Here is a 23429-nt window from a genome sequence, read left to right as displayed (position 1 = left end):
AGAAATGTACGCGTCCTGAAATCCTTTGCAGCAAAACGAATGGGCTCACAGTAGTCTGAACTGTTCAACAGGGGTATTCTAAACAATTTCGAACAAGCGCTAACAAAGAACGCTTGGACCTGCTGAGGACGTATGTTAGGGTGAGACTATTTTGCCGGCAGCTGGCAAAATAGCCCGGGGAGAAAAATGCCGGCAGTTTCGGACGGCGCATGTATCACTGGGGAGCTCGTTAACACATCCCCCCGCCTGCGTTCACGCCGCTTCGCGGCGACAGTCTGCGGCTGCTCATTAGAAAAATATTCACCCATTGGCCTACCAGTACACGCCGCTTTGCGGCGGCGCGCCGGCGGCCCAAGCCTCGCTGTCCTCCATTCACCCCCGGAAAGGGAGGCCATAGCGAAGTTTCGTTGACAACATTCGTTTTATTTATTTACTTTTTTTTCAGCGTTAATGCTAAAAAAGAAGATATGTCGTAAATATCGCCAAATGCCTCTACAAAACAAAACAAATTTTCAACAACAAAAAAAAAAAGAGGACACGGTGGATTGAACTGGGGGTCCTGGTGCGTACGAGGCAAGCACCTTACCACTGAGCTACTCTGCACCTTCAAACAGCCGTGTTCACAATTCGTTTTGCACGAGACCCAATGGGGCACAACTGCCGGCACTTTTTTTCCCCGGGCTATTGTGCCCGCTGCCGGCAGAATATCCACTTCCCGTATTTTCTTGGTGGACAATGCTGCACTTCAGAAGTAAAGTAATTTTTGCCTTTCAATCGCCACGTTTATGCTTTTGCTTCTTTCTAATCGGGTTTTTGAATCCCCCAAAAATTCTATGGGAGCAAAATTGACAACTTCCCATCACGTTTTTCATCTAGCTCTCTAAAGACAAAGCTCGAGTCTCGCATGGGACGCCGCATCGCCGCCCGTGGCCAGCGCCAGCGAAGCACTTACTATTGCGAAGATTGGAGGAGGTACCTAGAAAGTATCGTAGCAGTAAACATTGTCGGAAGAGGTAGGATTCGGGACCAGAGCTGCCGCTAGAATGGTCATGGCACGTCGCGGAAGCCTAAGGGCCTAAGCTCGGCGAGGGAGACCATTGTGAAGTCGGTGCCGATAAGACTTTCGTTGCGCCTCTCTTGCTTGAATTCGTGTGAAACGTTTCGATTATCGTTCCTTTACTCTAAAAACAAACAAAAAAGTTAATTGTTTTTAAACGTTTATATTGATTGAAAACTGGGCATACGATTCATTTTCATCGCTTCTTTTTTTAAAGGTAATGGGACATCAGTTTTGGTTTTGTTTCGGTTTCAATTGTGCCCTTTAACGCGCATGCATGTCAACTAGGGTTCTTAGACCTATGTACCGTGTAACACCGGACATCTTAGTTGAGCTAGTTGAGCTCAATAACATTTGGGAGATGTCAACTATCGTTAGCTTAATGCCAGTTGAGAGCGCTAGTGTAACTCGGGATTAAGTATGAAACGCGGGTATTTACTAGAATGAGGATGGCTAGTTGGGCTAGTTGGTTTTGCATCATGGTGTAATACGCCAAAACAACAGGGACAGACAAAACGAAGGTAGAACTAGACAGGACGCGGCGTAACTTTCAACTGAATTGTTTATTTAGAAGACAGAATTTAGGAAAAATATAATATAAAAGCAGGCACACGTGGCAGAACAACAGATAAGGTCCAAAAACACACCCCCCTCAAATGCCAGCGTCATTGGTTCTTCAAATAGTAGAATTCTTTATCAGTCAATGACAAAGAGGGAGCGCTTATGCAAGTATTGTCGTGGTGGGACCTAATCAGGAAAGCTTCATGAATTTCTCTTGCCGTTTTTGTTTTATAATGGCCCATGACACAGGTGTCACCAAAGATGGGGCTGCACTTTTCAGAGTTGGGCCCGCAATCGCAACGGTCACAATGAACCGCTAAGTGGCCAGACGGGGACTGTCTGATCGCCAACGCATGCTCTCTGACCCTATCATTAATGCATCTCCCCGTCTGGCCAACGTACACCTTACCACATGACAAGGGGATTTTATACGTGACACTGGTAGCGCACTCGCGGAACTTGGTGACATGTCGTTTTTTGCATGACTCTCGTGTCACATCCGATTCGTCTCCTAATCGGCTTATCCTCTTACAGAGCGAAGAAAGTTTGTTCGGTGCTGAAAAAACGACTGGTACGTCAAAGCGATGGGCCACCTTCTTCAGATTGTGGGACATCTTATGTATGTACGGTAGGACAACAGGCCTACCTACTCTCTTAGGAGCCCTTTCGCACACTGCGCTGTTGTCTTTTCTCATCTTTTTTGCTAAGGTCTCTGAAACATCCCGAAGAACATGACGGGGGTACCCTGCCGCTTCAAGTCTGCTGAGTTGAGAATGAAAACTGTTGTTCATCCTGTGGGGGCATGATTTCTTTAGCGCAGCCCTTAGGCAAGATGAAGCAATGCCCCTCTTCACTAACTTGGAATGCGCCGAGCTGAATGGAAGCATTCCTTTCTTGGAACGGGGCTCATACGCCCAGCAGGTGTGCTCCGCTCCGAAATATATCCCAAGATCCAAAAACTGCAGCCGACCACAGACCGACGTCTCGTGGGTGAATTTTAAGCCGAAAGCGCAGCTTGCGAACAATTTTAAGAAACCGGTGATTGCTTGATCATCCGCAATTACAGGGCGGGAAACACACACCAAATAATCGTCTACGTAACGAAAAATTTTTACATGTTCCTTTTGCTGAATTTTTTCAGAGATACGCTTGTCGCAATTTGCAAGAAAAATGTCACACAGTACCGGTGCTACAGCGGAACCGATGCAGATACCACGTTTCTGCACAAACAGCTCTCCCTCGAAGGAAACAACAGTGGAGTTGAGGTAGTGGTTCAGCAGCTCCAAAAAACCTTCGACTGTGAGACCACACGCATTGCGAAATGGGACTTCTCCATTTTCCTCAATACAAAGTCTAACAGCCTCAAAAAGGTGTTCATGGGGGACCGAATAAAAAAGGTCTTCCACGTCAATTGAGAAGCCTGTTGTCCCCTTAAGGACTCCTCCCTGTAGGAACTCTAAAATTTCTTCAGAATTCCTGACCAGGAAAGGATCCCCCAGCTCCAACGCAGACAAGTGTTTACGTAGAAAACCCCCCACTTCCACCTGCCACGAATCCCTCTCCGTAACTATAGCCCTGAACGGACACCCACTCTTGTGGGTTTTTGCTGTGAAAAAAACTTCCAAGTTAACATTTTTTGACGATTGCACTTTCTTTTCTAAGCAGGACAGATCCAACTTCTGACATAAGGCTCTGGTTTGTGATTTTACCCTGTTCAGTGAAACATCCTTAACAGGTTTGAAGTGTTTTTCTATGGCCTCACGTGACTTGTCTTTGAACAGCTTTTCTTCCGCTACCACAAAGCCGCCCTCCTTGTCAGCTACTAGTAGACGGAGGTTATTTTCCTTGAAGTGTGAAACAACATGCCTCAAATTGAAGCCTGCTTGACCAAGTCCTGACGTGCGCATAATAACATCTACACCTTCAGATATGCACCTGTCCCTATCCTCCTGTGCCGCCTTATCCGCCAGCGTTCGCACCAATCCAAGCTTGTCCACAGGCAAGTGGTTGCTCTGCCACGAGTCCACGTCCACCGAAAGAGAGGCCTGCAGAAAGTATGGAGAGCACCTTCGACTTGCTTCCAAGGTCACAGAATTCCTTTGGGACAGGCTCCGATCGTCGCTGCCGAAAAAGAAGAGAAGATTTGTTTCGCCGGACTGTGTCACCTTTCTGGGAGATGCTTCTGCACCGCCAGATGTCACCCGTATCTTGGAAAAAGGACCCAAGTACAGCCTGGCGCCCAGGATGAAGCCTGTGGATAAGCTTGGATTGGTGCGAACTCTGGCGGATAAGGCGGCACAGGAGGATAGGGACAGGTGCATATCTGAAGGTGTAGATGTTATTATGCGCACGTCAGGACTTGGTCAAGCAGGCTTCAATTTGAGGCATGTTGTTTCACACTTCAAGGAAAATAACCTCCGTCTACTAGTAGCTGACAAGGAGGGCAGCTTTGTGGTAGCGGAAGAAAAGCTGTTCAAAGACAAGTCACGTGAGGCCATAGAAAAACACTTCAAACCTGTTAAGGATGTTTCACTGAACAGGGTAAAATCACAAACCAGAGCCTTATGTCAGAAGTTGGATCTGTCCAGCTTAGAAAAGAAAGTGCAATCGTCAAAAAATGTTAACTTGGAAGTTTTTTTCACAGCAAAAACCCACAAGAGTGGGTGTCCGTTCAGGGCTATAGTTACGGAGAGGGATTCGTGGCAGGTGGAAGTGGGGGGTTTTCTACGTAAACACTTGTCTGCGTTGGAGCTGGGGGATCCTTTCCTGGTCAGGAATTCTGAAGAAATTTTAGAGTTCCTACAGGGAGGAGTCCTTAAGGGGACAACAGGCTTCTCAATTGACGTGGAAGACCTTTTTTATTCGGTCCCCCATGAACACCTTTTTGAGGCTGTTAGACTTTGTATTGAGGAAAATGGAGAAGTCCCATTTCGCAATGCGTGTGGTCTCACAGTCGAAGGTTTTTTGGAGCTGCTGAACCACTACCTCAACTCCACTGTTGTTTCCTTCGAGGGAGAGCTGTTTGTGCAGAAACGTGGTATCTGCATCGGTTCCGCTGTAGCACCGGTACTGTGTGACATTTTTCTTGCAAATTGCGACAAGCGTATCTCTGAAAAAATTCAGCAAAAGGAACATGTAAAAATTTTTCGTTACGTAGACGATTATTTGGTGTGTGTTTCCCGCCCTGTAATTGCGGATGATCAAGCAATCACCGGTTTCTTAAAATTGTTCGCAAGCTGCGCTTTCGGCTTAAAATTCACCCACGAGACGTCGGTCTGTGGTCGGCTGCAGTTTTTGGATCTTGGGATATATTTCGGAGCGGAGCACACCTGCTGGGCGTATGAGCCCCGTTCCAAGAAAGGAATGCTTCCATTCAGCTCGGCGCATTCCAAGTTAGTGAAGAGGGGCATTGCTTCATCTTGCCTAAGGGCTGCGCTAAAGAAATCATGCCCCCACAGGATGAACAACAGTTTTCATTCTCAACTCAGCAGACTTGAAGCGGCAGGGTACCCCCGTCATGTTCTTCGGGATGTTTCAGAGACCTTAGCAAAAAAGATGAGAAAAGACAACAGCGCAGTGTGCGAAAGGGCTCCTAAGAGAGTAGGTAGGCCTGTTGTCCTACCGTACATACATAAGATGTCCCACAATCTGAAGAAGGTGGCCCATCGCTTTGACGTACCAGTCGTTTTTTCAGCACCGAACAAACTTTCTTCGCTCTGTAAGAGGATAAGCCGATTAGGAGACGAATCGGATGTGACACGAGAGTCATGCAAAAAACGACATGTCACCAAGTTCCGCGAGTGCGCTACCAGTGTCACGTATAAAATCCCCTTGTCATGTGGTAAGGTGTACGTTGGCCAGACGGGGAGATGCATTAATGATAGGGTCAGAGAGCATGCGTTGGCGATCAGACAGTCCCCGTCTGGCCACTTAGCGGTTCATTGTGACCGTTGTGATTGCGGGCCCAACTCTGAAAAGTGCAGCCCCATCTTTGGTGACACCTGTGTCATGGGCCATTATAAAACAAAAACGGCAAGAGAAATTCATGAAGCTTTCCTGATTAGGTCCCACCACGACAATACTTGCATAAGCGCTCCCTCTTTGTCATTGACTGATAAAGAATTCTACTATTTGAAGAACCAATGACGCTGGCATTTGAGGGGGGTGTGTTTTTGGACCTTATCTGTTGTTCTGCCACGTGTGCCTGCTTTTATATTATATTTTTCCTAAATTCTGTCTTTTAAATAAACAATTCAGTTGAAAGTTACGCCGCGTCCTGTCTAGTTCTACCTTCGTTTTGTCTGTCCCTGTTGTTTTGGAGTATTACACCATGATATTTACTAGACGCCATATTTGAGGGCGCTGTTCAGAGTGCATGCTCAGAACGAGCCCCCATCAATAGGCTGCTAAGACCGGCCATTTTGACGGTGTGGAATGCACGTTGCAAAAGAACCCTGGCAGTTAGCCATCAGCACGCGCTCAGCAGTCGCGCACATAGCTATGGCCGCCAGTGAATACTTTCTATAGGGACGCCATATTTGAGGGCGCTGTTTAGAGCGCACGCTCAGAACGAGGTCACGTTTAATAGGCTGCTAATACCGACACTCTTGATGGTGTGGAATGCGCGTTGCAAAAGAACTGTGAAAGCCCACCATCAGCATGCGGGCTCACCAGACGCGCACACAGCCATGGTGACTAGTGAATAAAACGCATGGTAACGTTCACCATCGCCATCATGTTGTACGTGCTTGAACAGAATAAACACCGTGGCTGCATTTGTTTCGGCACAATGCAAAACACGTGGCGGTACGATTGAGAGCTCATTGGGGCTACGCGTGCTCATCATCGAACCTAGCTCGTTGCCTGAACTTTTTAAATGTTTACAAGAGGTTGTTTTGCCGATTCTACCGGCGTAATTTATATATTTATTTATTTATTTATTTATTTTAAATACTATCGGTCCTACACAGAACCAAGATAGGAGTAGATTTGCACAACCCAGAAACGCGCGCTCAAAATGCACAGATCAATAACACGTATTCAACACAGCGATGAAATGACAACTCTAGGTACCGTTGGCAAAAATGTCTGAAACAAGGGAGCTTAACTCTTCTCGAGTTCCAGTGGTCACGATATGTGCTGGGAGCTCGTTCCATTCTTGTGCAGTTTGCAAAAAGAACGAGTGCCTAAGACAGTCTTTGGAAAACTTCCGCTCTTCCACATACCAAGTATGCTTGTTACGAATTTTACGCGTCAGGCTCTCATTGATATTATGTTGCTTATTTACAAGAACCAGGTTATTTATCATGTTATAAAAGAGATTAAACCGCTTCTGCTTCCTCCGCCTTTTCCATGTGCAGTCCATACCTGTGTGGCGTCGACCGAGGCAGCCAACGGAGCCGAGGCGCAGCTAATGACGTGTGGTCCGCAGAAGCCAATGGCGGCTTTGTCTTCGTTCTCTCCGGGTTACAGAAGCATAACCGAAAAGTGAAGAAAGTTATCCCAGAAATGCTATCGCATTTAAAAGTTAATTAGCCAATCTTAGTTTATTAAGCCAGTAATAGTTTCTTTACGCCCATGCCCTGGCGTCAGAAGCAGTCGGTAAAGTTTTTCTGCAAGAATAACTTCTTTGTTTCAAGCCCCCCCCCCCCCCCCCCCCTACATTTTAAATTTTCGCCGTCCTAGAGAAAAACGAGCCTGTATATTGTGATGTGTTTCACCGCAATAATAAAAAAGTTAGACAACTGAATAACAGGCTGAAGTTGAGCTAGTTGGTTTTTAATGCAAAAGTAGACGGTCGGCTAGAACGATAGGGACAAAACAAAGACAGGGAGAGACAGTACGTGTTTCTCCGTCTTTGTGTTTTGTCCCTATCGTTGTAGCTGACCGTTTACTTCTACAACTGACCAGCGTCATGCCTGCCTCCAGGAAATGCACCAAGAAAAATACATACCATCTTATTCGGGCGCATCACCGACTAATACTTCGCCGCACGTTGCCGTTTGTTACCAAAAAAAACTCTGCTTCCGGAAGGGGCTGCAGATGAGTCAGGCGGTTCCATCAATGAACCCCCAACAGTTCTGCAGCGGTGCTTGTTTTGCTGCGACGGACTGTTGACGTCATGAAAAATAAGAATTTGGGATACGTTAGACTTTATTAACAGGTTACTTATGGGTCGTTCCATTTTTTGTCGTACAAAATCTTGTTTTTATGCATTGTTTGGTTTTGCTTCTAGTAATCTTTTCATTATGTTTGTCTTGACCTCTTCACAAGCGGTCGGCACTTTTCAGCAATAAAAAAAAATTAATAAAATTTTAAACCGAACACACTGGTCGGGATGGGTATTTGGATTTCTCTCAAATAAATATGTATATATATATATATATATATATATATATATATATATATATATATATCAGGGTGTCGAACCGGAACCGAAAACCGGAACCGAACCGGTTTTTTTTCCGGAACTGAACCCGAACCCGAACCGTTATATTGTTATGCGATGAACCCGAACCGGAACTGAACCGGAAAGAAAATAACGGTTACCGGCTCATTTCAAAACGGTTCGGCCACGCGCTGTTGACAATGAATGTGCTATCAATGCCATTAGTTTTCTAAGTGCCGCCAACTGACACACACCTCGCTTACATATTTTTCTTCTCCACTCAGTCTTAGGAATATAAACGCTGCATTCATGAATCTTGACAAACGCTGCATCCATGAATCTTGACATAGGAATCAGTATTGCGCTGGTCGCGGCTTGCACGGAAAAAGAATTAAAAGGCTGTGCAAAAAAAAAAGAAAATCGCGTCACGGGATTTTATTTTCCTACAATCTCGTAAATCCTAAATGCTGCTGTGTGCTCATTTCATAACACGTTTCTAGAACGCGCCAGTTCTTGAAGCTTGCTTCCATCGGAATGAGAAAAGAAAAGGCTGTGGAGTTTGATAATAATGCATCCGGTTTCGTATAGGCACTTAGAAGCTAACATATTTGTGAGACAGCGAACTCTTCTATTTTAATATTTATCCTATTACGCCCTTCTGGCGTTGCGTTCGGTGAAGCGTTTTTCATATTCCGTATCTTGTTTAATGAAAACTTCTTTAAGGGTCTAATTTGAGTTACCGAAGGCTAGTTCAAATAAAAAAAGCTGTATTTTCGCCCCACTGTTCCTCAATTGCTTACACGCCGAGGTGGCGGGATAGTTAGCGAGTTCTACTTGTAAGTGGGTTTGTAAGGAGGTCGCGGATTTTACAGCTACTGCGTCGGACCCAATTAGAGGAAGTCCGAATGCGTAAACGTCGGTGAGGTAACCTTTGAGTGCACATAAAGAAACCATTCCTGGTAGAAATCCCTGAGCCTTACACTACGATGTATCCTGTTTCGTATGTGCTGATTTCAGATGTTTTATTTGTAATTTATTTTGATGTTGCAATTTGTCATTTATAATTTCCGAACCGGTTCGCGAACCGGTTCAGCGCCCCGAAGCGGTTCGCGGATCGAATTAATCGAACCGGAACTGCACCGGAACAAAATAAATTTACCTGAACCTGAACCGTAACCGAACCCGAATTTTTTTCGGTTCGACACACTGATATTTATATATATAGGGTGTTTCAGAGAACGCAGGCCCAAATCGCTCCTGTGAAAGCTACTTATCGCAAAAAAAGGCTTGTGGCGTTTTGGTCCTGGGCCAGGGGCCCACTTAGGAAAATTATTAAAGTCCGGGATAATTAAGTTGTTAATTATATTTTTGTGTAATTAACTTTTTTAATATTGTGTTTAAGGGCATGGTTTAAATTAGAAAATTGCTCAGCATCATTGAAAAACACCATAGGTCAACAAATTGCAGAACGAAAGAAGGCACGCGAAGCGTTTTAAGGCTTTGTGAAAAACCGCACAAAATCGACGGGTTTATAAGTTTCGGTTTGCTATCAGAGCGCAACTCAGCCCCGGCGGCACCGCGCCCCGTGGAGGGATTGTGCAACCAACCTTTAGCTGCTGCCCCGTCATCGCGCGACGCAGCAGAGGCTGGTTGCACTATCCCTTCCCGGGACGCGGTGCCGCCGGGGCTGAGTTGCGCTCTGATAGCAAACCGAAACTTATAAACCCGTCGATTTTGTGCGGTTTTTCACAAAGCCGTAAAACGCTTCGCGTGCCTTCTATCGTTCTGCAATTTGTTGACCTATGGTGTTTTTCAATGATGCTGAGCAATTTTCTAATTTAAACCATGCCCTTAAACACAATATTAAAAAAGTTAATTACACAAAAATATAATTAACAACTTAATTATCCCGGACTTTAATAATTCTCCTAAGTGGGCCCCTGGCCCAGGACCAATACGCCACAAGCCTTTTTTTGCGGTAAGTAGCTTTCACAGGAGCTTTGAAACAAAGAAGTTATTCTTGCAGAAAAACTTTACCGACTGCGACTGACGCCAGGGCATTGGCGTAAAGAAACCATTACTCGCTTAATAAACTAAGATTGGCTAATTAACTTTTAAATGCGATAGCATTTTTGGGATAACTTTCTTCACTTTTCGGTTATGCTTCTGTAACCCGGAGAGAACGAAGACAAAGCCGCCATTGGCTTCTGCGGACCACACGTCATTAGCTGCGCCTCGGCTCCGTTGGCTGCCTCGGTCGACGCCACACAGGTATGGACTGCACTTGGAAAAGGCGGAGGAAGCAGAAGCGGTTTAATCTCTTTTATAACATGATAAATAACCTGGTTCTTGTAAATAAGCAACATAATATCAATGAGAGCCTGACGCGTAAAATTCGTAACAAGCATACTTGGTATGTGGAAGAGCGGAAGTTTTCCAAAGACTGTCTTATACCTGATTCACATGGTGCGAATTTGCCTGCGATTTCGCAATTGCGACGTCGTTCTTGCGGCACAACGCAGTTGCGGTGCGAATTCGACTAAATCGCAACTCCGTATTTTGCCAAACTTTCCTTGCGAACGGCCGCACTTGCGAAGGGGACGGACAGCCAATCAAACGCGGCTCGTGAAAGACGTCACGGTGGTCATAGCAACGTGGGAATCAAAGATACGAAAAATGCGTCACCTACGTCGTCGTCTTCGAAATTCGCTGCTGGGGTGGGGCAGCGGATGTGCTTCTTCCAAGTGAATATTTTTCGCCGGGGGATGTAAGCTTGAGTTCGGCATTAAAACAAACTGGCGTTTGCGTACCACGCGAGGGTTGTGGTTGCTTCCTTTGTAAAATTGCAGGCGATAACAATTGACGCTTCTGTTCGATCACTTTGCGTAAGGGACTCGTTGCATAGTAGAAATATCCTTTCTTGAAATCTGCTTGCAGATGACGCAAAGGTCTGTCTAGAATTCGAGAAATGCTGAACAGCACCTTGTTATTAAAGCCATTTGATAAAAATCGAGCTTCACATTTTTACGAAGTGCCAACAACTATTATGCAAACGCGCTGGACGCGTGCTACGCGAGTGACACGCGTGTAAAATGGCTTTAATTACAAGGTGCCAATCAGCGATTCTCGGTTTCTGGACAGACCTTCGTGTCAGATCTGCAAAGAGATTTCGAGGAAGGGTCTTTCTACTATTCAATGAATCCCCTACGCAAATGTCACACGTGCCACGCGTGACATTTGTCATTGAAATCCTGTGACAATTTGGTTTCGTGCACAGTTTGCAATTATTTCACCAACATGATTGTTTTGGCTTTTTTTGCATCTGGAAACCCGTGTTTTTTTGTTTTTTTTTTTTTATTTATGTCCTTTTCTTTATCTTCAGTGTTTTTGTCATGTTCGCAATCGCTAATATTGTTTTGAATTTAAAAAAAAAGCTAAACATTTACGTAAGCTTGTTCATGCTGACCTACAGTGAGGAAGTATAGAATGTTTTGCACGTTCACACACACACACACGTTGTGTGTGTGGTCCAGCGTGTCGTTCATTTCATGAAAATCGGCCGATAAAGCGCATTTTGTGTTAAGTAAACAACCGATTGGGCACCGTAGGTTTAACGAAAACAGTAGAATAGCACCTCACCCTGTGGGGAATCAGCCGGTACTGTGTCGATCTACTTTGGGCTATACCTGCCACAAAAAGTGTCCGCCAGTTTGTCCGTAAAAGAGGCAAAGACCAGAACCATTTTCTACAAAAAAAATTGACTGATTTGCAGGCAATAGGTCCGGAGTGGAAATGAACTAGGGAGGTTACATGAGGCAGGGGTGATCCAGGAATAAATTTTTTATTACTCGCTTTAAATGTTGAAAGATAACAGCTAACAAAAGACAAAAGAAAGTTGCAATTACAAAAAAAAAAATCAAGTACAGGCTCACCTTTTTGGCAGACATCAAATATGAATAAAGAGAAACATAACACGTTGCTGGACTTATGGGGTGCACCGGCGCCAAAAGGCAAATATTTCCATTGTGCGCCGGTGCTGCAAGGCCGCCCACTCATCTACACACGCCGCTGACGATCCGAGTACCCCTTGTCAATGGCCAGACGAAATCGACCCCTACGTGACCCGGAAGCTACAACGCAAGGCACGACGAGAAGGAAACTCTCCGTGCCTTGTATTATAGTTTCGTCATAATCACATAACCCCCTACAGCCCGCCCCACACTGCAGAGAGGGCAGATGCTACGCTTCTTCGGCGTGTACAAACACACTCCCTCTCAACACTACACTACCTCCAGCACGTTGCAGATCTACTTCGGAGACTACTCAAATAACTATCACACACCAAGTTAAAGGGAAGCTGAAGCGGTTTTGTATTTGAGGAAACACACTTAAATCGTCTTCATTTCACCTCCAGGATCTCGAATATCGAAATTATTTCTTTTATAATTTGGTGCGTGGAGGTTGCAGAAAATCATTTTCAAAGTACCGCCGAAGGCCCACCTTCCAGGAGCGTGACGTCACAAAAGGAGTTTTTGGAATCTTCCTTCCAGCAGCGTCCATCAAAGCTATGCATGCGTACTCTTGCTAATTCTTTTTAAGAAGGGCAGAAAAAGATGTTAACACTTGGGCCAGTACGGGGGAATACACCTGGCAAGCTAGGGATTGCATGCGAGGCCTTCGAGCGACAGGAGCTTTGCGGCCGAAAGACCCTCTTATGACGCCACGACGGGTCGGGTTTTTTTTTTTTTTTGTTTTTTTTTTCTTGTTTTCTCGCGTTTAGTTACATCTTCGGGGGAAACGAACGCGATATTCATATCCACGGGATAAAACTACGCTAGAATCAAGCTCTATCTCATTTTTTTTTTAAAGAAGTGTTCCGGCTTCCCTTTAAGGACTGCTCGTCAGTTCAGGATCTTGCACAACGTACACTGAAAACACTCGTCCGACTTATCCAACCAAGGATCTGAGAGGACTGGGTCACTCCTCCACGGGCGGCAGAGTATAAATTACGTCCACTCCTAGTTAAGCGTATTAAGACCGTACATGAACAGGGAGAGTCCCTAATTTCATCCCCCTCCAGTAGCACCGGTCTTGGTACAATACAGATGTTTCACTTTCTCTGTTCAAAGTCCTAGTGGGCCTCACACAAAAGCCGACTCACACCAGAGCGCCCGTTCAGAAGTAGCTAACTCGCAGCGGCAGAATATTGTTGTAATGGTGGCCTCAGCTCCCTGTTCCACCGAAAATAGGTCAGACGATCCTCACTCACAAAAACTTGAAAACTTAGTGATTTGTCACCATACCACTGACACTACTTAGGATTTCAGTCCAGCGTGGTTCCTTTGCCATGACATTGCAGCTTCCTTTACAAAGTACCTGCAGTGTAGGTCTCTCACTGCGGTGGCCATTGTGTTGCATTTTCGGGCAGATTGGTCGACGTGCCGCGATCTCAGCCTCAGTAGGTGGAGCAACGCGTTTGTCTGTTGAGAGACCTCCTTGCGCCACTGGCCATCAACGATGTTGCCGAAGTGGTCGACTTCAATCAGCATAGGCATTTAGCATGTGCAACTTGTCGTCTTGTAGGTAGTTGTGCAGTACACAAGCTGCGCGGACGACTCCAGTGGCGTGGTCTGGGAGGAGGTCGATTGGCCTGCGGAAGATGCAAAATCTAGTAGCCAAAATTTCGAATGCGTTCTCGACGCGCCTTCTGGAAATGGGACAAAGACAACACTGTGATTTTTGTTATTATAATGCAAGTGCAACAACTCTAAAGGTTACCTCCCTCTACACAGTCAATATTTGAATATTTTTAGATAATCGCTGAGGTATCAACCAGGACAGGGCCTCAGAAAGTCCGGCCTCAGTTGAAATGCCTCGTCTCCAACGAAGACGTACGCGGCGATAACATGGGAAGATGGCAGCAAATTTGGTGGTGGACAATTCAAGGCACCTTGACTGAGACACTGTCCTATCCTTGATGCCTTGAAGACGCCACCATCACTTTGGTGACCATACGCTCCAGCGTCTGTGACCACAAACCTCGACTTGCTGTCCATGACGGCCATCAGCACTATAGAGTAGGTTACCCTGAAAAGCCGAATGTTACGTCACTTCATGCGCTCTTGCAAAACATGATATATGTTAAAGTAAATTTGTAGACCCATATACAGCACCTTGTAGTTATAGTACAGGCTTCCACAATCGGCAAGGGCTTCGGTATGTACGTGTTTTCCGTCTACGGCCCCCACACAATGAGGAAAATTCCGCCCGGTCTCAAAGCCCTCGGCAATTTCTCCCAGTCTGTGATTCTTGATAGGAGCTAGAAGTACAGCACAAAGTTCACACATGGTTTTACGTTGTTATTTAAAAGCCGTTCATGTAATCTTACTTTACCTATAGTAATACTGGCAATAAATGCATCCTCAAATATGAGAAATACTTGTTAACGCGTAACGATTGCGAATACTTTTGTAAATGAATCTGGAAAGCTGTGTGTCTGTTTTTTTTTTCTCCCTCGCTCCGTTTTTTCTATGTTCAGCTGGAAACTTTTAGAAGCATGTTCAACCAACTAGGCCGGCTCCAGGCACTCACAACTTACTTTTGGAAGCTATCATATTATGCCCAAGTCAGACCGGTGTCAGACTGCTTATACAAAAGACAAAAACCAGTCTGCAGACATCGATCGGACGCGACTCACTGACGCATCCGTGTTTCATAAGCCGCGTGCCAGGCTGCTCCTTTCATTGGTTGCCATGCGACATACAAAACAGGGATGCTGCGGTGCCTCGAATTCCTATTTGTCTGCAAACTGTATTCGTAGGATGCGTAATGTGTGACCCTGTCTTTCGAAGGTGGCGCAGTAATAGCATTGGGGCCCTCAACATCCTCAGGTCTGCAGCCCTCCCTTCCCAAGTTCGTCCCTATGATCATAAATCAATGGCTCTCTGTTGTGTAAACTTTTTGCGAAACCATTTTTGACAGTACAGCGTTCAACATGATTCATTTAGATATTTCGGCTGCGCATATAAACCCATCGAACCGCAGGATTTGCCTCAATGTTTGCGATCCCGTCTAGTTAGGAGCAGCTGCAAAGGACGAGTTTGCGGCAGTGATTTGTCCACCCGACTCCCATAATTATCTCCAGGTTGGGTGTGACACCCCCCCCCCCCCCCCCCCCCCCCCAGGATATCTTAAGCAATGTATATAAACTTAAGGCCAGCCCCTTCCAACACCCCTCTATTTATCTCCAGGTTGGGGGCGACACCCCCCAGAATTTCTTGACCAATGCATCTAGAGCTAAGGCCACCCCCTCCCAACAGCCCCCCCCCCCCCCCCCCCGAATAATTGCAACACACCCTGATTTAGAATTCTGGATGATTCCGTGGTTTGGTAGTGTGTGGAAAGAGTACACCGGGGCAGGGGGAGAGAGACTTGAATTCATCACTTTCCCAACACCACCACTGTGAGTCTTGGTGTTCGTAATGATTTACATCTTTAAAGGTGGTGTTTAGTGGACGCCGTATTGGCGCGCATTGTTCGCAGCTAGAGCTCAAAAAGAACTGCTACGTACTGCTGGCGAAGATAAACAATCTTGACGGTGTGAAATATGCATCGCAGAAGCGTTGTTCAAATTCACTAACAGCACGTGCTCTCAACAGCAACCAGCGCAAGCTATGGCCCCCAGTGAATACCACACGACTGGAATATCACCTCTATTTGAAAAAAAATTTTCATTACGAGACGCCAGCGACTCTTTCACAGCATGCATGCGACACTAAGGATATGGTTGGTTTTGGATGAGGCACGTTTTTATTGGCTGTCTTTGCGTACCGTCGCAGCGGCGCTGGAGATGTCACGAAAGATGTTTGACAATTGACGCAGCTCCGATTATTTCATAATCGCATTGAACCTGCCTGTTTGCCGCAACAGCGCCGTCGCAACTGCGAAATCGCAACTAAAATCGCTCCATCTGAAACCGTCCTCTTTTCCACAAGTTACCAAAAACGAAATCAGATTTCTTTGCTTACCTTCACATGTTTTGGGCGAAGAACCTTCCATATATGCTGACATCTCTCATGCACGATGGATGCCACTGTTGACACTCCAACCTTGAATTGCAGTGCAAGGTCCTGTATTGACGTTGTCGATGACAGGTACCTGAATAAAAACAAAACATTGCTGTGTATATTAATGTCTGGAAGCCGAGAAACTAGTAATGAGTTCGCCATATAAACCAGTTTAATTGCACGTCGTATCCACTCCAAACAGTGCAGTTTAAAGGGATACTACAACGAAATTTCGGCGCTCATTTTTTGGTCTATATGTGTTCAAAAGAGCAGTATCACATGGAACATACCAATATCCTGTTAAAAAAGTCTCGAAAAGGAATTTTAAAACGAATTAAATGATTAGCAAAGAGCACCTGGTGGATGTCGCTAACGCCTCGTTTGTAATGCTCGTCTAGGAACCTTGACAGCTAGTGACGGGGGTTGTCTCGTCTCCGGCCATGACGAGAGAAGGGGGGAAGGAGGAACTCCCCTCTTCCCGTGAATCCCTTTTGTGTGTCGCGGAAGTCGCTATTGTCCCCCTAGAAGATTATAGAAGATTAACCCGTCACTCAAAATTCGTACAAAAGCAGCCGCTTCGGTGGCTGGAACGACTAGGCCATCCTCTCGACGTCAGCCTCGCCGTAGCTTTGCTCATTTTGAGACGACCTACGTCCCGATTGCGTTGAATGTCACGTGCTCTAAGCTGGGCCTTCTCCGAGCGCTTGCCAGAGTGGGCCGTTTATAACGAAAAATACAGCCACCAGGATCAAAATACAAACGTGCGATTGTCATTTACGGATATTGTGGATCATATTCAACCTATTTTTGAACACGACGGGAATATTTCAAATTTCGTTAAAGTATCCCTTTAAAGAGAATACCATTTTACCTCAAAGTGATATCAAGCCGCACCCGCGACGAAATGCGCTCTCGGACGACATATTGCTTCGTAAGCTTTGTTTCCAGGCCAGCCTGGAGTCTTTCAAAAGTGTTCGGCATTATCTGGTAATATCTTCAAAACTGATCCGGGTCCCTGTGGAGCATAAAGAGGGTCTGCAGAGAAAAAGTATTCCAGAAACCTTCTCGCAGAAAAGCACAAGTCAACTTACCGATGAGAAAGACTCCGATTCTTTGGCTCTGTTTTGCCAGCACGGCCTGATCCAAAATCACGGCGGGCTTCCGTCTGGGAGCAGCAGTTTTTTTGTTGTTGTTGTTTTTTCCGCAGAAGTAGGTATTCCTTTTTACAGAGCAGTCTGAACTCGTCGTCATCTAGAGTAGCGGCCATCATGCTCTATGAAAGTCAGGACGCGCTGCCACTTGTCCTCTTTCAATATGGAACATCATCCACGTGACGAAGCCACCGAGACAACTGTTCGCCTTGCGCGACATGCAAAGCAACGCAACAACTAGCTTGCTCAAGCAGTTATGAGCTGTGCTCTCCCGGTGTCTTTGTCGCACTCGTCGTATTCGTTGTTTTCGTTGATGCGAATGCAGTCGATGCAAACGTCTGAATCGGCCCTAAATATAAGTATACCGCGTACTTTTTACCAGAAGCTAATAAATAAATCTGAAAACTTTATAATTTTGTTAAATATCGAAATTAGTATCCTCAAACGAATTCAAGGGTTGCAACCATGTGCTTCGCAAGTGCGGAAAATCACATATGTTCTCAATCAATGTGAAAGGGAACGCAAAATTTCGCATGTGCGGTTCGTCGCTTCACCGATTTCGCAGAAGAAAATCGCACCATGTGAATCAGGCTTTAGGCACTCGTTCTTTTTGCAAACTGCACAAGAATGGAACGAGCTCCCAGCACATATCGTGACCACCGGAATTCGAGAAGAGTTAAGCTCCCTTGTTTCAGACATTTTTGCCAACGGTACCTAGAGTTGTCATGTGTGTGTGTGTGTGTGTGTGTGTGTGTGTGTGTGTGTGTGTGTGTGTGTGCGCGTGCGTGCGTGCGTGTGTGTGCGTGCGTGCGTGCGTGCGTGCGTGCGTGCGTGCGTGCGTGCGTGCGCGTGTGCGTGTGCGTGTGTGTGTGTGTGCGTGTGTGTGTGTGTCAGAAGACATCAAACACACAGCAACACGCCCGAATCGGCAAAACGGTAGTTTCCGCAAGTTGGTTTCGTTGCAACCTTTTAGTTTTTAGCCTGAAAGACTGCAGGTTGGTGCCGCTTTAATTAGAAGAGTCATTTTGGGGAATATTGATATTCGACTCAATTAAAAAGATGCTGAACCGAAATTCGGATTTCACAAAATACGCTTGCAGAAGTGTTCAGCAGGGCGCCCATAAACTACGAAACATCACTCACATACCCATATCTCGAGCGGATGGCCGTATTTCTAAGAAAATAAAGGAGCGAAGGAGGGAGAATGTTGACGTCATCTTATCGCAGCAGAGTTGAGAAGGAGGAGAAATGGCCTCGGCTCCCCTCCCTCTCCGCGCCCTCGCGGAGTCAAAGCGAAAAGAAGAGGAAATGAGAATCGCGAGGTCACGCGTCTTTTCGGCCTTGTGCGAGAGCCGCTCTTTTTTTTTTCGGAATTACGGCGATCCGTTGAAGATACCGCGTTATGAGTGATATTTTGGGATTTATAGCGATTCTGCGTTGTTTTCTGAAATTCAATGTTCGGGTCAGCATCCCTTTAAAGTTGGGATTTATAGCGATTCTGCGTTGTTTTCTGAAATTCAATGTTCGGGTCAGCATCCCTTTAAAGGAGGATATTATATATAATGTATTAAAACATGTTTGAGCTGAAATTTCTTTTAAATACTAGTATCAAAACGCAAAGCCGAGGTTTATAAGTATGATTCTGTTTTTTGAGCGAATTCGAAAGGTGTTTAGAGGAGTTTATTTTCTAAAACAAAATCTGAGTTTTTTTTCGGAAATTCCTTTTATGGTACACAAAAATACGAAGTTTTCGGCTTTTATCTGCACGAATAAAAGTCAGAAAAGAGCAGTTTAAAAATTCTGACCAACAATTTTTTTTTTATTATTATACATGAGACTATATTCAATTATTGCCGTAGAGATTTGATGACGCATTTCGTTGACAGGAAGCCAAAAGTCATTTTTTGTGGAGCTTACGCACAAAAGTTAAAACAAAAAAAGAAAAGAAGCGCCAAGTTGTTCAGAAAAAAATATATATAAGAAAAAAAAATAAAACAATGAAGTTCATAGAACTGGCAGTCTTGAAATTCGAAGCTTTTCGGATAAACCCGAATCGCCTAATTTTTTACCGGCAAGTGTTTTTCGGAGTTCATCGAATTTATCCGAGAACGCAGAGCCCTACTATAAGGAGAGCAAAAGCAAATTGAATGCATGACTGGGCATAGAGAGATATCTTAAACTTGTTCTACATTTGTACACTTGTGGGTCCCAGAATTAAATCTAGGATCGGAAACAAGAAAGGTTTATTAATTGACCATTAGAAACAATAATTGGTCAATAGGAACTGAAAATTCTAAACGAGATATGTCATAAATGCCTATTATAAGTTTTCACATAAAACAAGAGCACTATATTACGGAACACCTGTCGTTTATTTGAATAAGTTAAGACATATAATTAAATAGACTGGTTAGACACATTTCACAGCGGACTTTCACCGTCCATGTGAAGCGCAATAGTGCGTGCATATTGCAACCCCAAGATTCTGGAACACGATCTACTTGCGCCCTCTCTTGTTAGGTGTGCAATATCGCTGAAAAACAGTCAAATCTAGCGATCCGAATAAAATCACGCAAAGTTCCCCCGGGATTATTGATATCATTGTGATTGATAACTTCAGGAAAATTTTCACCACTTCGTCACTCTTTCTCTAGGTTTCCAGGAAATAAGAGTGATATCCCCATAGACTGCCATTGAAATCTCGCTTTATTTTTCACGTTCAGTGAGTTAATAAAGCAACCCCTCAATATTTCAATAAGTTCCCTCAGGTATATATTCTAGAAGATTTATGCTATCGAAATATTCAAGCAGTTTTCATGTATATTAATTATCCCAGGTTCCCAGCGAGATAATTAATTACACCTGTAGCTTCCGCCGCGTAAAGGCATCTTTCCAACAAGAAGAGGAGTGCTACGGGAAAGACTACTTTACACTCGTCAGCAAAGGCGCACTCTTTGGTGATGTGCGCCTTTGCTGGGAACCTACAGAAAATACCTCAGACGTTTGAAAGTTCTTAAAACGTATACCCTGGTAACTGTTCAATATGATTCCCGGGGAACTTTGCGAGATACATCTTGGTTGCCGAGATACGCAGCGCTGAAATAGGCTCCTTTGACAAGATCTCTCCCCGAAGCAGTGAACCGCGCATTTTTTGGCAAAGTGCGCCTCCGCTGGGAACCTACAGACAGCGCCTCAGACGTCTGAAAATTCTTAAAACATGTACCCTGGTAACTGTTCAATATAATTCCCTGGGAACTTTCGGAGGTACGTCTTGGTTGCCGAGATACGTAGCGCTGAAGTAGGCTCCTTCGACAAGATCTCTCCCCGAAGCAGTGAACCGCGTATTTTTGGCGAAGTGCGTCTCCACTGGGAACCTACAGAGAACGGCTCAAACGTCTGAAAATTCTTAAAACATGTACCCTGGTAACTGTTCAATACGATTCCCGGGGAACTTTGCGAGATACGTCTTGGTTGCCGAGATACGTAGCGCTGAAGTAGGCTCCTTTGACAAGATCTCTCCCCGAAGCAGTGAACCGTGTATTTTTGGCGGAGTGCGCCTCCGCTGGGAACCTACAGAGAACACCTCAGACGACTGAAAATTCTTAAAACATGTACCCTGGTAACTGTTCAATATGATTCCCGGGGAACTTCGCGAGATACGTCTAGATTGCCGAGATACGTAGCGCTGAAGTAGGCTCCTACGCGCATGGAAACACCAGGGCTTGCACATTTGAATTTTGACACCATCATACTACAACCGGGCTAACGCACAGATTGAACAGGAGTGCTCAGCGTTGTGTATGGCTAGGTTGGGACTCGTGCTCAGTCACTGCGCAGACGTCAGAGTCGGACTGAGTCGCTAAGTTGATAACGTTGGAGTGTGGTGACTTCCATTAACAAAGAGGGGACAGTTAACAGGCTTTGATTAGAGCCTAGGTGGTGTTTGCTCGACGCGCTATCTATAGACCTTTCCAATAAACGCCGTCTGCGAGCTGCCATTTTTCTTTGCTGGGCTCTGGAACGCCTTCCGAGCACGCGCAATAGCTCCCTTTGCGAAATATCATACGCTACGCCTGCGTCCACAGCCCAGTGACTCGGCCTTTTTCACCCGGGTGATAAGCGATGGAAAGGTGTATACTCTGTATCACTAAAACCATGCAGTGACGCCAAAGCTACAGCCCCGTATGCCAACCAGAAAATCAAACGGCACTCTGCACTATCACTCTGCGGCGCATGAATCCGCGTTGGCGGTGTCCGCTCACTTGAGCAAAAAGCAGACGATGTTCGATCTTCTGATTCGCTTACGACGGCTGTAACTTTGGCTGTATTCGCGGGTTTAGTGACACGGAGTACAGTTATATAACAGCTGAATTATGGAACTGATAGCGCATGCACGATATTTTTGATGGCCGTTAATTTCTCGTCGCTTCCCTCTGGACCAATCTTTGCTGAGTCGGCGTTGTTATGGACGATGAGTTTAGATTACGCTTTAGGGTGACCATATTTCTCAAGGTAGAAAACGGGACATCCCAACGGGGGGGGGGGGGGGGGGGGGGGGGGGAGTGAGTAATAAAGATTGAGTTTGGGAGAAAACATTTAATGAAATAACTGCTCACAGTTCAGTTGCATGCACTCATGCACTCATTTGGAAGGTCCTGCTTCGGGTCCTTCGTTGGTGTGGGCGTATTTTGCCAACGACTGAAGTTTCCTAAGCAGGACTTTATCCTGCAAGACTCGGTTATAAAAGTCTGCGCACTTATATGGGAAGTTCAACCGCACAAGTAGCATTGCTCGCAACGTTGAGACAAGAAGACGAGACTTCTCGCTTGTCCACATGGAGTTCATAATTGAAAAGACGCGCTCCACTGGAGCCGTCGTTCCAGGGAAGCACAGAGCCAGTTCCACAACCCGGGAAATCTCGGCGCAGCATACATTCTCTGTTTTCATCTCTTTAAAGACTTCCACCCATCTCTCAGAGACTGTAATACCTGAAGAGTTCCAATCTTCTAGTTTCTTTTCAATGCTTTTCTTGACAATGGTCCACTGGTGAAATAGTGCCTCTTCAAAGTCTTCTTTTGTTGTAAGCTCAAGGAATGACAGCAATTCTTCGAGGCTGCTTTGAATTTCTTGCCATTCTGGCATTTTTCGCAGCAGTACCCATTTCAGGTTTGCAGTAGCTCCATAGCTATCTTGCCATTTCTCGAGGTATTCTATGCAGGTTCCATAGAAGTCACACACCACTTTCATGAAATCATTTTCTTTGATGCTACCAGCTTCAACAAGCTCTTGGAGATGACGTTTAACATCCGTTGTCACGAACAGCTCTTGTTTTCTGGCCACAAGCACATCTCTTAGAGTGGCTATGTGCAAGGCTGCATCCATTTTTTCAAGTAAGGCCACTGCTTTTTGGAACATGTTTGTCTGAATCTTTGCAAATAGAAGCCACAACTCAGTGCATGGGTGTTCAAAATGTGCTTTCAACACCGCCGGGCACTTTTCCTGCGAGAGAAAATAGGAGCGCAGCCCTTCAAATATTTTCAGAATTCGCTCAAGTGCTGGACCGAGTGACAGGAAACGCGTGCTTCCATGTTCCAGAAGTTTGGCATACTCTATGCCAGCAAACGCACAAAACTCCTTGAGCTCTGCCACTCTCACTGTGTATATGTGGAAGTACTTGTAAACCTTTACGGCGAAGCTCTCCACGTCAAAGGGCAAGCAATCGACTCCTGACTGCAGGCAGTTGTGCACGATGTGGGCACCACAGCCAATGCCAATAACGTTCCTCCCCAGAGCTTTCTGCAGCTTTCGCCACACATTGTTCTGCCCCAATCGCTTGGCGCCACCGAAGTTTGTGTTCGTGTTGTCTGCTCAAAGACCCACGACCTTGGTCTGCAGGGAATACTTATCAATGACCGTATTGAGATACGAAGTTTGGAGGTTGGATGTTTCGCCACTGAGAGAAGAGAACTCCAACACTTTTGTTTGTACCCCGCTTCTTGGATCAAAGTATCTCACCAGGACAGGAAACATCTTTTGCTCTTTCCTGTTCGACGCATCTACACTCAGCGTGACGTAGGAGCAGTTGTTGAGACTTGCTGTCAGTTCTTCCAACGACAAGGGTGCCAAGACATTGCAGATTATTACTTCGCACTTTGTACGCGCACTACAGTACTTGGGCTGGAAGAGTTTTTTAATCAGTTGCGACG

At 45.5% G+C, this 23429-nt stretch overlaps 1 protein-coding gene across 1 annotated transcript in view; it reads right to left on the bottom strand.

Moving 5' to 3' along the window:
* Positions 1-22638, bottom strand: part of LOC121832984 — a 140599-nt gene extending 117961 nt beyond the window's left edge. The window contains exon 1 of the mRNA XM_042289023.1: positions 22156-22638. Coding sequence (XP_042144957.1) covers positions 22156-22638 — 483 coding nt within the window. The remainder of the gene's footprint in view (positions 1-22155) is intronic.
* Between the last annotated feature and the right edge of the window lie 791 nt (positions 22639-23429).

Source organism: Ixodes scapularis, unplaced genomic scaffold, assembly GCF_016920785.2.
Source record: "Ixodes scapularis isolate PalLabHiFi unplaced genomic scaffold, ASM1692078v2 PGA_scaffold11__112_contigs__length_91849675, whole genome shotgun sequence".
NCBI classification, from domain to species: Eukaryota; Metazoa; Arthropoda; class Arachnida; order Ixodida; family Ixodidae; genus Ixodes; species Ixodes scapularis.
The sequence above is the reverse complement of the archived record's forward strand: the minus strand, read 5'-3'. Positions and strand labels throughout refer to the sequence as shown.